Raw genomic sequence first — 15,705 nt, 5'->3', positions numbered from 1 at the left:
GCTCAAAATTGGAAGAGTAAAGTTTTACCTACAATGGAGGACTGGAGATTGAAGGTTTCGCATCTTGCTGAAATGGCAAAAATTTCGGCTTATTTGAAGAATCATTCAAATGAACAATTTTTATCAATATGGAGAAGATGGATTGTTTATATTCAAAAAAAGCATAGAATGGTGGAATATAATTTAGGCTTTTAGATAACTTGTTTTTTTTATATATATATTTCACCTACTTATGTAGAATATTATTTTGTGGAGTTAGGGATATTATTAGTAGTTTACTTTTAGTTGAATAGTATCCTGGGATAAGGTTTGGGAAGTCCGGGGGGTGGGGGGTGGGGAATGGGGTTTTTTGTATTGTGATGTATTTGTGATGTGTTTCTTTTTATGATAAAAATAATAAAAATTTAAATTTGAAAAAAAAAAAAAAAAAAAAGCTTGGAGATTGGGAAGCTAATTAGGTGACTAGTTTGCTACTCAGACTCCTCTGGTCTGATTCCTGTCCTTGTGGTAATGTTGCTGCCTAAAAATTGAAGTGAGGGATAGAGCTAAATCTGGTCCAGGAGGACCTCATGTCTCTAATAGGCATAGAGCGGTGGTAGATGAAACCTAAATGGTGGCAAAGTTATTTAAGATACTGTTCAGGTTCTTAGGGATAATTTTGATCCAGATGCAAGTGATGATAGCGTATCTTGGATGATAGCTCTTTGTGATTTCTTTCCAAAGTAAACGCACTGATGCATCAATCCTTTATCACCCAGTTTGCTGGGTGTTTGGTGTTTCTAACACTGAGTTCTTGTTAATTTTGGAGTGCAAGTTTTATAAATGCAGAAATGGAAGAGAGTTATTTAGTTTCAGATCTTCCTCCTCCTCCTCGGCTTCCCAAGTTGAATGTAGTTCTCCCTTTTGTGTTGCACAGATGTTGTTCAAATATACCTAGTGGCCATCTCTAACTGTGGAAGGGAGAGGGAAGACGTAGGTTAAAGCTCATTCCCACTGCCCGGGTTAAATATGGTTTTAGTCAACACAGAAATAAATTTGCTTTTTGAGAACCTGGAGTTGGAAACTGGAGATATGATGCTCCAGGAACATTTTCAAAAATGTTCAGGGAAGAAAACAGAGATTTTCCAAGTTTTCCTCTATTTCCCTCCCTCCCAGAAATATTTAAATCAATGATAGTTTAGAATTAGATATAAGAACTCTTGGACTTGGAGGTTCAATCACTGGGAAGTAGTTTGAGTACTATTTGTTGGCAGCTGGAAAATCTTAACCTCAGGTTGCTTTTCAAGCCTTAGTCTGAATCCTCGGTCTCACCACGTGTGCCCTTCTTTTTGCCTACCTGTCAGGTCAGTTTAAATACCATCAAACGCTGTGTCCTGATCAACTACAATCCTGACACCCAGATAATGGAATTCCGTCACTAGTAAGTAGGTTTTAATTTCTGCTCTGTGCCACTCCTGCTTCTGATAGTTTGAAATAGACTGCACAGGGATTCTTGATGGGAAATGCGTTGTATTCAATGCGCACAATTCTACGGTGCAATATGAATATGCACGGTGGGGGGAGGAGACTTTTGCAGAGTATTCAGTACTTTTTTGGTATGCTGGAAGCTAAGGGGAATTTATGTGTCCTTTGTTATTTTCATGCTGTCCCACACCAGCTCTCCCTAACTTGGAATTGGATTCCAATCCCCATCATCCTCAGCCAGCTGAGGGTAGAGGAAGATGGGGGTTAAAGATCAGTGTGTTGGGAAAATGGAGGCAAGGCTTTCCTGCTGTCCACAATGGCTCTAACATGACTACAGATTCCATTGCAGACACAAACAAGGTCCTGTCCAAGCTGGGTGCAGATGATGAGAGCATAACCAGCTGATGTGCCTCTGATCTTATTTTTCAGTAAATGCTCTGATGTATCCAAGCCAGTTAGAAATGGACTTTTTTAATGATGGGTGATTGCAGCTTTTTTTCTGACGAGCTCAGAAATCTTTCCTCTTGTTATCATACAAACCCAGACTTCCCCTAAAAAGTCAATAAAGCAAAGAAGAAAACTCATCAAAATATTCATGTTACTAACCAGTGGCTATTCCTTAACTTTTAAGATAGTTTACTGAACAATATAAATAGTAGGCAAAGGGGAAATTAAATACAAAACTCTGCAAATTTTCAAGCAGTCCTCTAAGTAAGCCTCCTGACAGTAAAACATTTAAGCAGTTATAGAAAAAAGGGAACTCTTCAGAAAGTATCTTTCCAAGTTTGTATGATCATTTTGTGTTGCAACAGTAAAGCACGCAATATCAATCTCGATCATCTTGTTAATTTTTAAATTGTTGGCATGTAATTCAAGAGGAATTGGGACCTGCAAAAACCAGGATAAAACTAATATGTGAAAGAAAGATGTCTACCCAAAGCTTTGACTACAAAGCTGATTGCAAAAATTTTAAATGGCTGATACCAGAAGGAATTCTAATCAATTGGAATAATACAAGATAGCAATTGGATTCAGTGTGGAAGGCACAGGATTTTGATGAAAGATATAGAGCATTTCTGGGAGAAAGAACACAATATCAACAAGAGGATGGAAGAAGCCAGAAACATACAGAACAAACAACTACACAAGTGGAATAAGAAAAAGAGAAGATGAATCAAGAAGATGAGGGAACAGTAAGAGAGCAGAGGATTACGAGATCAACAAGACCTAAATACAACTATATCAGAATGGAGAAGGAAAATGGAATTTTTTCAGTGAATATAAACGGATTGAATTCCCCATCAAAAAGAAAAAGAATTTTCAAACAACTACAGAAATTAAACATTGATATAATTTGTTTGCAAGAGATACACATAAAAAAACAAAATCATAATTTTTTAGAAAATCCAAAATTTGGAAAACTTTATTACACACCACTCTTCTTTTTCTGAGCAGGGCCTTTATTTTACACTAACATTGAGAACCATAGCAGTTAGAAAACTTAAACAACAGTTGGAGTGGTTCATTAGATGAAATCAGGGTTCAAAGAGCTATATAGGTTCTTGGATTTCCACTTATGGCTGAAGGGTCTTGTTTATTTCAGAGTTTGTGTATAAATTGTTTCTTGTTAATATGAGGACAAGATTAGACCTTCCTGATGTTCTATCTCTTGTCTTGCATAATGCTGGTAATTAAACCATTAATTTAATATTGACTGTCTTTCGCAGTCTTATACACTAGACTAGATTGTTGGATTATAACTCCCAGAATTTCCAGACGGCTATTAGCAATTGTAGAGCAACACATCTAACATCCATATCAGTTTGGTGAAGACTGATTTACTATAATCATGATTCTCAAGCTCCTTGGCCAGAAGAATGGTCTTTCTCGGGCCTGATACCATGGTACCTTCCCTTGGAGAGATGCCAGGGCTTGAACCAGGGCTACCTCTCCTCCTGTCCCCCCTCCCGCCGCCGCCGCTGCCTCAACACAGTTGTAGTGAAATGTGCTTTTTTTCCTGATGAAATCTACTCACACCTATCCTGTATTGTGTAGCAGCCTGAAAGTAGTGCCGGTGGGCATGAGCAAAGGGCTGAAGAAGCTCCTGCAAGAGAGATTTCCTAACATGAACCGCCTGGATGACATCAGTGAATTGTTGGTCAGGTGAGAGGGGGGGGCTGTCTGCCTGCTCCTTCCATCCAGAATTTAGCTTTCTTTTTAATCCTGGGGGGAATTCTGCAGAGGTGTGAGAAGGGGAGATGATTTGAAGGCAGGGCTGGGGTTGTGTCTTTGTTTTACAGTATGTGCATTCTGTTGGTCAACCTATCCTACCCCAGCATAGTGCCCCTCCAAACTCCAGTCAGCACCATGCTAACCGAGATTGGTGGGGTTTGTAGTCGAATACATCAGAGTGGGAATTATTTTCCGTGCCGATGGTAGTCATGCTAGAAAGAACAAAAATGTGTTGTTTCATTGCCCTGACCTGCAGAGACATCAATCTCTCCGAGAGCGAAGCTGAGCAAGATGGCAGTCACAATATCACGGAGCTGCCTCAGGCCTGCGCCGGTCGTGGGAACATGAAGGCCCAGCAGAGTGCAGTCCGACTCACTGAGGTCAGTTGGGAATGTTGTCCTTCAGAATTGGGCTGGAGTGTTAAAAGATTGGAAATGCTTTACGGACTTTTCACTGAAAATAGAAAAGAGTGAAGGGACAATAAATGGATTTTTTTGTAAAATCAAAGAGGGAGGAGGGACGATGATAAGTTTTGCTCTTTGTTTTTTTTTTCTCCTTTACATTAGTCTTTTACTTATGTAAACAGTCTTAATAATTCTACTAAAAAGTTGGGTGAGCATGGATGTAGCATAGGGGCCTGGTATAGCAGAAAACCGAGTTCTTCTGATCCTCTAGATCATCTGCTCTGATCATCTGGCTTTGGAATGCCCCCCCCCAGACAGCCTTTCTTCCTTTCTGCTCAAGATGCCCGAATTTGAATTTCTTTGTCTCTCGTGTGTTGTCTCTGTGTCCAGATTGGCCCTCGGATGACCTTGCAGCTCATCAAGGTGGAAGAAGGACTAGGTCAAGGCAATATACTCTACCATAGCTTCAGTAAGTATTGTGGCTCTTCTGTTTTAATTCTTCTGTGTTGGGGAGCAGAACCAGAGTATTGATGGGGGCATATTCAAGAACACCTCTCCTATGGTGGCGTACTCTATGACTTAGAGGATAATTAGTGTGATTAGTGCAGTTGTTCTTCCAGTACTGTTGCAAACATTTCTCCCTTTTTGCAAGATTCTTTCAACTGGAACAAAAAAGTTTTTGGGAGATCAGTGTTGTGCTTTGGAGGAGCTGATGAACGTATATCATGGACCTGTTTTAAGAAACCTGAGGTGACTAGCCTTGGAGGTTTGCACTTTTCAAACCTGTGTGCACAAGAAAGAACTGAACCCACTGGCTAAGAACACCTCAACTACCTCTTGCATCCCTCAATCTAACAACTTAGGCCTCCAAAACATCCAAGGCCAAATTCAGTGTTGTAGCCCCCCTGCACTTTGCAGTTTAAAACAGGTCCATTGCTTGATCACTTCCAACTTGAAGTGAAAATTAAAGGGTTGTAAAGTTCCAGGCAGATCCCGCTGGGGTGTGGATGTTGTGGATGTATACTACATCTTTAAGGAAATACCATCGGTCTGAGGCACAGCTAGTTTCATGCAGGTACATTCATGGAATCCTAAGTGTTGGACAGAGTGATTTTTAGGCCATCAAGACCAACTCGCAGTGCTCAGTGCAGGCATCCTGATTAGACAATCCCAGACAGATCATTTCTAACCTCTGCTTGTATATAGGTACTGAAGGGGAGGGTGTTCCACTACCACATTTCTGGCTAGTTGGTTCCTCCGTTGAGCTACTCTATAAAGAACATTTGCTGTGTCATTTCCAGATTGGGCAAATAAAACTCTTCCTGAAACACTAGAGAGCTGCTATTAGTCAGTATAATGAACTAGATAAATGAATGATCTGTCATTGCAAGCTAGCTCCCTGTCTTCCTACAAATTGATCTGTCTTTCAGCAGTCAAAACATTTCTGCACTCAGTTATTCCTCATCATGGCAGATAGGTTTTACCTGTCCCTTGGTTGCCTCAAGGCCTGCATAAGTGAATGAAGGGGGAAGCTATCAGCCTGACCGTAGTGACTCTTCCCTGAGCAATTTCCCATTGGGTAATCTCCTGTGCCTTCTCCCAGTTCATAAGACTGAAGAAGAGATCCAAGAAGCCCTGGCCAGAAAAGAAGAAAAACTGCAGCTCAAGGCTCAACGGCGCCAGAAGCAAGAGGCAGATGTGGCCCACAAAAAAACACAAAAGCAAGCGCATCGGTAAGGGGAGGGAAGACACAGGCACTCAAGCCAGGAAAGCTTCTCTTCCAGGCATATGTCTCTCCAAGGGGGTAAGTGGGAGTGGTGAATGTCCCTTTGGTTGAGAAGATTGGCCCAGGGCACTCATGGAAATTGTCCTTGGCTACAGGAAGAAGAGTCTGGCAGGGATGAAGAGGAAGACGGAGGTCGGGGGAGACAGCGATGCTGAGGACCCTGGAATGCAGGAGCAGCAAAATGTAGACGAGCCCTCTGATGATGATGTGGAATATTACCGCCAGGAAGTTGGGGAGGAGCCAGATGAAGGTCAGTGCCTACTTAGTAGGCTTTTAAATTAGAACAATTGGGAGGTGCAGGAGGGAGAATTTGGGGAGGGCCAGATTTTCCAAAACCCCAAACCAAGATTTCCTCTTGGTTCTCTTAATGCTACAAGCTGTGTCTTTTCTGAAGCTGTTTTTCCTCTTTCTGGGTGGGCTGTGGCTTCCTACTTGAAGACCCTATGATCTAAATTGTTGTTGCTGCTTTAAGATCATTCTTTTTTTAAAAAAAAAGATAAAGTGTTGAGAGTCTAAAAATGACTCTTCTTAACTGTTGTGTTTACTGCGTTCTGCTCTTTCTAGATCTGTTCCCACAAAGCTCAAAGAGGAAACGAAGGCTCAGCCAATCTACCACACCCAAGAAAAAATGCAAATACATGCATTCAGTGCAAGGTCAGAGTCAAGAGCGTATGGGGGCCAAAACAACAATGAAACACAAGAAGGCTTCACGGCCTGGTCAGCAGAGGCAGCCACAGAGAGACACTCCTCAACACCGACAGGGGAAGAAGTTGAGCCAACAGCAGAGGAATACAAGGCAGCACAGGAGGCCACAGAATGTAAAGCAGAAGCAACCCCAGGCTGCAAGACAGCCAAGAGGCAAAAGACAGCCAAGAGGCAAAAGACAGACTGGCAGTAGGCCTCTGGGATCACAAAGGCAGGGAAAATCTAGACTGGGGCAGAAGCAGGCCTTCAAAGGAAAAAGCACTTTCCAAAAAGCAGGGCATTCAAGGAAGCAAAAGCCAGCATAACGTTCTGAGCCTCTTGCATGGTTTTTGTGATGTACTGGTGGTTTTATAAAATATATATTGACTTCCAAAATCTGCTTCCTCTTCTTTTTTGGGTTGGACTTATATATGCTTTGATGTGGGATTGGTTGGAAGTGTCTATCAGCTGGAAAGGGCAGTTGATCAAAGTTCTTTTTAAGAGGACTTGAAGCACTTTGGAAGGAGATGAAATAAAGAACAGATGGCGATTTCTATTGAGGATTAAAAATTTTCTACTGCAATGCAGAAGGTTTCTGAGAAAATAAGTTTTTATTTGATAATGTAGAACAAAAATGGCAAAGAAGGATATACCTATGCCTGCTGATTTTAATCGGCAGGATATTTTTTTCTTTAGCAATAAACTCTGGTTCTCCCACAAAGGTTTTCAAAAGATAGCAAATATATTTGGCTTCTTTGTGGGCAACTGCAGCTCTTCAGAGGCTATAAAAAGAATAATTTATAAAATTATTATCCCTGGCTAAACTTACTCGTCCAAAATGTAGGGGCAGGTTTACAGAAATACATCCTAGTTGCATTCAGGGGCTCTACATGATTACATCTGTGGAAGTAAATACAAGTAGTCCTTGACTTAACAGCCATTCGTTTAGTGGTTGAAATTATAACTGCACTGAAAAACATGACTTACGACCATTTTTCACATTTTTGACTGGTAGCGTCCCCATGATCAAAATTTGGATGCTTGGCAGCTGACTCATGAGCTTTGCAGTGTCTTGGAGTCATGTGACCATATTTTGCAACCTGACAAAGTGGGGATACACAACTGTGCTACTAATTTAACCACTACATGATTTATTTAACAACTCTGGCAAGGAAGGAAGTAAAGGGGGCAAAACTCACTTAACAGTGGCCTTGCAACAGAAATTTTTGGCTCAATTGTCATAAGTTGAACACTACCTATACAAGGATATATTTATTTTTTTGGTCAGTGATGACTGCTTGGACAACGTTCCTACAGTTTTCTTAGCAAGATTTGGAAGTGGTTTACCATTTCCTCTTTCCTAGGTTGAGAGAGAGTGATTGGCCCAAAGCCATCCAATTGGCTTTATGCCTAACGTGGGACTAGAACTCAGAATTGCCTAGTTTATAGCCTGATGCTTGAACCACTACACCAAATTTGCCCTCTAGCAATATAAAACTATATACAGTAGTTTAGATACGGCAATTTGACATCTTTTACATCACGGGTATCAAACTCGCCTTGTCACATGACGTGTCATGATGTAGCGTGACTTCGCATTGCAGGAGCTGGAGTGGGCATGGCTTCCATATGATGCAACCAGCCCATGGGCCCGCAGTTTGACACCCCTGCTTTAAATGGTCAAATTGCCATAGATTGAATTTTAGACAGTTTAACTTAGTAAATCAAGCCATGGTTAATAAAAATTGATAATACCTATAGAATTTAGTTTTCTAGAACTAAATTCAAAAATCAAAGCTAATACATCAAATTGATGAAAAATACGTGATGAATATTTTACTATTAGAAAAATGATTACAATTTCTGAGATGCAGGCAATTGTTCCATTGCTTTCAACATGTTTTAAAACAATGACAGTATCTTATTTTAATCATTGACCAATAAAAAAAATAGAATCAATAAAATGAACAACACAAAACTATCCCCTACACAAAAAACATTTAGCAACCACTTGTGAGCAAAGCAATGTGATATAATTGTAAAAAAAAAAAATCCAGAGATTGCCATGACTCTGAATTTTTAATCCTGGTATCCTTATCATAAACAGATGTTTAAATCCCACTAGTTACAAATCTAGGCAGCACACATACACAACATCGGGTTCTTTGAATTGATTATTTTATTTTATTTTGTGGACTGTAGCAAGACTAATCAACTGTAAAGTTGATTAGAATCCAGGATATGGTTAGGGCCAAAACCAACTTTTTCCATTACTGTAACCGTTTTCACACTAAGTAGCACATTCCTGATTTGACTGGAGATTGCTGTGGTCTATTCAAAAATGACATAGGATTGGTGGTGGAACTGGGTCCAAATAATGCCTGCCTCTGCTTATCTCTGGTTCTTTGAGATGGGCTGCATTTGGGAGTTAGATCAGCTAAAGCAGGGGTCTTCAAACTTGGCCCTTTTATGACTTATGAACTTCAACTCCTGGAATTCCTCAGCCAGGCACGCTGGCTGAGGAATTCTGGGAGTTGAAGTCCATGAGCCATAAAAGGGCCATGTTTGAAGACCCCTGAGCTAAAGCATCCTTTCAGAATTCTATCATTTCAAATAGCGTTTTAGTGGGCTTTTTTCCCCTAAGCCAAAAACTCCTCTCAGTCTCGCTTGACTAAATGCAATAAACCTTTCTTCTCTACAATTATAAAAAAAAACCCTGCTTTTTATAGTTGTATTCAAAAGTGTGATATGGAATGACATTGAAGATCTTGGAGCTAAGATCTCAGCTGCTTCTTAATCACATTTATTTTTCTCAGTAGCTTCATTCTATCTTATCTCACATTCTCCCAAGTTATCCATGGAGTTTAAAATTATGTACAGGTAGGATTTCAGAAAAAGTCAATCCTTTTTCAGCTCTGGGATTTATTCTTTGTTGGACAGCCAGTCTTAGGATGCCTCCACCTCATGCTGTCTTGTATTCTTGCTCTATTTTCAGCATATTGTGATCACATGCAAAAGAGCTGTAAAAGGCCTTTTCATTGCGCAAGGCAGGTTCTTTTCAACTTTATTTAGTCATGATTCATCTACTTCCTCGTACAATTTCAGAATCTACATAATACAGTACCTCATTTTGAATGTGGACTTCACAACTTCTTTGCAGTAAGGGAAAATACGGCTGACTCACTTCTATATGGAATCGACTGGAAGCTGGATTAGGTATATGTGCATTGGGATACTATTTAAATAGCTACTGCACTCTCTATCTTAGTGTTCTCCAGATTTATTTGTCTACATCCCCCACTATTTCCAACAATAGTGGTTGGAGATTATGAGAACTGCAGTTTTACAAAACAGGAGGCATGTCGGAGAACATTGATGTAATGCTGCTTATTTCCTTTTCTTAGCTTTCATTGTGTCCCTTTCAATTTGTTTCACCTTGTTTCATGTTTATGTCTGTCTTTTAACTCTGCACCAAGTACCTGAGGTATGGAAAATGTATTTTATTAAACTCTATGAATGGATGAATTGGGAGAGGTGACAGCCAGAGTAGTGCCAGAGTAGTCTGTCTCTACAGTTTAAGCTTTGTCATCAGATAATGTACCCTAGATACTATGACCAAATCAGAGTTTTCAGAATATCAGAGTTGGAAGGACCCTGGAGGTCTTCTAGTCCAAACCCCTGCTCAAGCAGGAGACCCTATACTATACCATTTCAGAGAGATGTCTGTCCAGTCTCTTTTTGAAAGCCTTCAGTGATGGAGTGCCCACAACATCTAAAGGCAAGTTATTCCACTGGTTGATTGTCAGGAAATTTCTCCTTAGTTCTAGCTTGCTTCTCTCCTTGATTAGTTTCCATTCATTGCTTCTTGTCCTGCCTTCAGGTGCTTTGGAAAATTGGTTGACACACAGCCCCCCTCTTCTTTGTGGCAGCCCTTCAAATATTGGAACACTGCTATTATATCTCCCCTAGTCCTTCTTTTTACTAGACTAGCCATGCCCAATTCCTGCAACTGTTCATCATACGTTTTAGTCTCCTAAAACAGACCCCTAATCATCTTTGTTGCTGTTCTCTGCACTTTTTCCAAAGTCTCAAAAAGCTTCTGAATTCTGTTAGTCAATGTGACCTTTATCTCCTAAGTTTCCTTTCTTCTTTGACTTTATGCTCCTTGCCAATGCTCATATGACTTTTTGAAAGTGGAATAGCTTAGATTGGGGGGGGGGAGGTGTCTCTGATCATTTGGGATATTTGTAAGTATGATGTGATGGAATGTGCAGTTGGAGAATAAGGGGGAGGGGAATCTTGTCAATTGCAAGGTGGCTTCCCAGGCAGAAGACAACACATTTCCAAAAAAGGGCCCCACAATAAGAGATTGTGCAGTTCTGAACTGGATGAGGGAGGGAAGGGAGGAAAAGATTCAGGGTAGCATACCCTGGCCTAGAATCTTCCAGGGTATATTTAAAGTTAGAAGGTTGTAGCTTTAAACTGGTAAGATTATGTCAATTAGCTGTCAGGAGAAAAAAAAACTGGACTCAATTGGATTTCATTCTCCTTCAAGCTTAGACCCCACACATCCCATGTCATTAAATTTATGGAACCAAACAACAATGGGAATTTTCCAGCTACAGTTTTAATAGAATACATTGTTTGCAAAAAGTTGCATCAGACAGAACTATTTGCATAAGTTCAAGGGAAAATAGAAAATAATTGAACACTTTGGTTCAATGGCAAAGACAAACTAAACGTAACATAATAAATCAAAATTGAAGTGCTTTTAGTGAACACAGCTCAAATTTAAACTAACTGCCACAGCACAAAAATTATAATGAATATATTAGATGCATTAATGTATTAAAACTATTAAATAAAAGGGCCTAATACACTTTTGGCTAAGCTGCAATCTGGAACTTGCTTCTAACCAGGACAGAAATAACAAATTCTGTGCAATTAACAAAGAAAACTGCATAGTCTGTCATTATGCTAGAGTTCAAAAGGAATACAGTAGATGGCTAAAACATCAGAATAGAAGATCAAATGTGGAAAAAGATAAGTGAGGTGGTTTGATGAAACTAGTAGGCAGAATATTGCTTAGGAATACAGTATATGCAAGGGAGAGAAGTTAAGACTTTATGGGCTATTATTGATAAATTGTTTGCGATCAGGGATGAATGACACCAGTTTTAAAATACACACCAGAGAATGTCTATATTGAACTATATTTAAATCATTGGAATAAGCCTTTAAAGTTGAGCAAAGCAAGCATTAAGGAAAACAGTATTTTTCCTCTCAACAAGACAAATTTAAAAATGGAGTAATAACTTGTAAGATAAGGAGGAGAGTATCTTTTCAAAATTTCTAAATAGATCTTTGTCAGGGCATCTGGTTAGCCCTTGTGGACCCCAAGTAGTGTACGAGCGCATATTTGAGATCTATGAATACTGAAATGTTGATTTTTTTTGTTATTTGTAATAAATTGGTATAGTACAGGGGTAGGCAACCTTGGCTCTTTTATGACTCGTGGACTTCAACTCCCAGAATTCCTGAGCCAGCATGGCTGACTCAGGAATTCTGGGAATTGAAGTCCACGTGTCATAAAAGAGCCAAGGTTGCCTACCCCTGGTATAGTAGTAAAAGGCACCAAGCTAGAAATGGGGAGATCGTGACTTCTAATCCTGCCTTTGGCTCAAAGCCATCTGGGCAACCTTGGGCCAGTCACTCACTCCCAGCCCTGGGAAGGAGGCAAGGGCAAACCACTTCATTTGTTCAGCATTTTTAGGCTAAAGGCCAAAAATCCTGTATGTGTTAGGGTGCTACTACAACTAAAATATTTAGCATGTTCAGCGTGAAATAAAAAGCTATCATAATTATTTATAAATGATTGTTAAAATATACTAAATTATATGTTTGAAAGTTTAGGGAGGCACCAAATAAGAATTGGAAGACTACTTTGGCATGTATATATTTCCATAGATGCATACCGATTGCTTATGATTTACAATAAAAATATTATTTTGTATCTCTTGGATTATGCATTTTTTTTCTGGAAGACACTGATCAGTTAATTGTTGGAGACATGGTGTCAAAGTGCAGAATTAGGCTTGGCTCTTGTGTGGGCCACGCTCAGGGGCGACTCTCCTTCAGGGGGGCTGCTGGAGAGGAGGAGGAGGTCGCAGGGGAAGGCCTAGGACTGGGGCAACGGCACGCGTGCCCACAGAGAGGGCTCCGAGTGCTGCCTCTGGCACCCGTGCCATAGGTTCGCCACCACTGCTATAAGGGATATCCACCATCCATTAATTCATTGTACAATGACTTACAAACTTGGTTTGTTGGGCCTAAAGGATTTTTATCTGTAGAAGTCCCAGGTGGAGAATTGTACAGTATCTATTTTTTATATGCTGAACTTCTCTCTTTTTTTCAAATGTTCAAAAAACGGATTTACTGTATATATTAATTTGCATAGCAGATCATGAATACATAGGTAAAACTAGTCCTAATTGTATATGAGAGTTGTTTTGTGACTTTTCTCTCTTTCCATTCTCCATATTTTTATCTAACCATCGTGATCATATTAGACTTCCTGGAAATTCTGTTTATCAAACAAGCATCTATTCCAAGGGAGCCCAAAAAAAAAAAAAAAGCTGAACGAAGCAACTTTTGTTTTTTAAGATAGCTGCAGTTGAAGTGATAGGTGTCAGAATTTCTGATAATATGCTCCTTTGTGCTCTCTGTTTGTAGTCAACAGGCAGTCTTGGAAGCCTCTCACCTCATTCATCCTGCTTTGTCCAGTATGAAGACAGGGAACCTAAACCATGAAGAAGAACGTGACCGCTTCCAAGGAAAACTGTGGGTCATCATAGTTCTGCAGTTCTTTTTCGCTGTTTTGGGGAATGGCTTTACAATCTACCACTTTGTGGCTTGGGAACGCACCTGGCATTCCGGCATCATCTACTCCTTCAACCTGGCGCTCTGTGACCTGTTCTATGCCATCTCCTTGTTGCCCTTGGCTGTTTACTATTTTCCCCCCAAGGACTGGAAGTACGGCTTCATTTTGTGCAAATTGGATCGTTTTGTCTTTTTTGTCAACATGTACGGCAGCACCTTTTTCATTGCTTGCATCAGCCTGAACCGCTACATCGCCATTGTCCATCCCTTCTTTGCCCATGAGCGCATCGAACCCTTCCATGCCAAAGTTGTCAGCGGGGTGATGTGGTTTCTCGCGATAGCCATCTCAGCCCCTGTCCTTTATTTCTCCACCGTGGAAAGGAAAAACAGCACAAAAACTTGCTTAGGAAGTGCTCCTGCATCAGAACTGCCTGCTTATTGGCCATATAGCTGGTTCCTCCTGACTGTGGGCTGTGCACTGCCTTTTCTCCTGACTCTCTTTTCTTGTGTGGCCATTGTTTGTGCTGTTAGACGCAGTCATGGTACCACCAGGGAGGAAAAGAGTAAAGTGAAGATACTGATTTCTACAGTTGTGCTCCTTTATGCCCTCTTTTACTTGCCTTTTCATATATTTCGCAATATGAATCTTTATTTTCGTATGAACCAATACAACATGCCCATTTACTTCACCTATCAAATAACTAAAATCCTAGTTCACTTTCATGTTTGCATCCACCCATTCATCTATGCAGCTCTAGCTAAGAACATGCCCAAATGTTGCTGCAAAGGTTTACTGCGGCAGAAAGAGCTGCAAGAGAAAGAACAGAATCTGGAATTGCAACCAGCACCCTCCTATGGCCACTGAAACCAGTGATGAAAATACATTTGGCTACTAGTTAGTTTTGCTATTCACTGACAAGCTGTCCACTGTAGTATATTTTCTACTGAAGGTAAAGATTTCCCTGTCAGTCATGTCCAACTCTAGGACACCGTGTTCATCGCCATTTCTTGGCCAAGGGAGCCAGCGTTGTCTGGAGACCATTTCCATGGTCATGTGGCCAGCATGAGTATACGCCCAGCGTACGGAACACTGTTACTGTTCCACTGAAATGGTACCTATTTATCTACTAGTATTTGCATGCTTTCGAAGTGTTAAGTGGGTAGGAGCTGGGGCAAGTAATGGGAGCTTACCCCATTGAGCCGAGTTCAGGTTTTGAACTTGGGCTGTCAGCTCTCAGCATCTTTAACTGCTGAGCCATCATGCCTCCTGCTATTTTCTACTACTTTCCCATTATTTAATGGGACGTGCACTTTCATCTTTGCTTTTTGATATTTATGTGGAACCCCTGGCTTGTGCTATTAGACTACATGGAGTAGTACATAGCTGAACATAAACCGGTTCTCTTTAAGATAACATAGTGCCAATTTCAATCCTTTCAACCACATATTTTCCCACTCTTCCATTTCTATATTATAATAACCATATTTTTATTCCACTTTATCATACATTCACTTGTTATGTTTCAAATAATAAATGTTTATATATTTTAACAATCACATGTTTATTATTTGCACACAATTCCATTTCACAGTCTTACAATATTCGATCATATAATTCTTTTGCCTATTTTGAATTTTTCTGATAACTGTAAATAGCAAAACTGTTTACAATCATGTCCCTCTCTCATCAGTTATTCTCTTAATTTTATTTTGTCTTCCCCATGACAAAATTGCTAGCCATTTTTAAGAGACTTGCTTCATGATATTACTTCTGTCTCATCCCCAGCTTAAGCCAGTGCCTTTCTCAGTCTCTCACTCATGGCTCCAAGGTTGACCAAAATGCACCGAACTTTGGCAAACATGCCAAGGAGTGATACTGTCCTTACAGTAGAAGATGGGCACATTTCATCACTAGCACAATTATGTCAACATATTTTTCTGCCAACTCATTAAAATTACTGTGAGGACGTGGCCACAGACTACAGAATATTTGCCTTTTTTGTACTATAATTGTAGTTATGAGCTCTCAAAGCCTTCAGATGCTGCTAGTCTTAGCAGCATTTTGCAACTGAGTCAAAGGATCTATCTGGTCACACAAAAGGAAAGCAGTACACAGCACTGCTTTGTACTGCTTCCACTGGTTGTCTGTTAGAAAGAAAAGCTAGCTTACCAAGCATGGTTTTCCCAGGAAAGAAATGGTTTTCCATGCCAGAACTTTTCCTTGTGAACTTTTAGAGGTTTTAGGGGGGGGGGAAA

The 15,705-nt window shown here is 40.2% G+C and overlaps 2 protein-coding genes across 2 annotated transcripts in view; both read left to right on the top strand.

The window, feature by feature from the left end:
• The window catches only part of PPAN (peter pan homolog), an 11,249-nt gene extending 4,297 nt beyond the window's left edge, over positions 1-6,952 (top strand). The window contains exons 6-12 of the mRNA XM_015812220.1: positions 1,344-1,420; positions 3,520-3,627; positions 3,953-4,076; positions 4,491-4,569; positions 5,704-5,833; positions 5,982-6,136; positions 6,451-6,952. Coding sequence (XP_015667706.1) covers positions 1,344-1,420; positions 3,520-3,627; positions 3,953-4,076; positions 4,491-4,569; positions 5,704-5,833; positions 5,982-6,136; positions 6,451-6,896 — 1,119 coding nt within the window. The 3' untranslated portion in view covers positions 6,897-6,952. The remainder of the gene's footprint in view (positions 1-1,343; positions 1,421-3,519; positions 3,628-3,952; positions 4,077-4,490; positions 4,570-5,703; positions 5,834-5,981; positions 6,137-6,450) is intronic.
• A 2,765-nt stretch (positions 6,953-9,717) lies between these two features.
• Positions 9,718-14,941, top strand: P2RY11 (purinergic receptor P2Y11). Its single transcript, XM_015812222.1, has 2 exons — positions 9,718-9,786; positions 13,303-14,941. Exons 1-2 carry the CDS (start codon positions 9,761-9,763, stop codon positions 14,312-14,314), a joined length of 1,038 nt encoding a protein of 345 aa, XP_015667708.1. The 5' UTR covers positions 9,718-9,760; the 3' UTR covers positions 14,315-14,941.
• Positions 14,942-15,705: the final 764 nt, after the last annotated feature.

Source organism: Protobothrops mucrosquamatus, unplaced genomic scaffold (genome assembly GCF_001527695.2).
Source record: "Protobothrops mucrosquamatus isolate PMUCROS unplaced genomic scaffold, P.Mucros_1.0 scaffold76, whole genome shotgun sequence".
Lineage (NCBI taxonomy): Eukaryota > Metazoa > Chordata > Lepidosauria > Squamata > Viperidae > Protobothrops > Protobothrops mucrosquamatus.
This window is presented reverse-complemented; position numbering and strand designations above follow the sequence as displayed.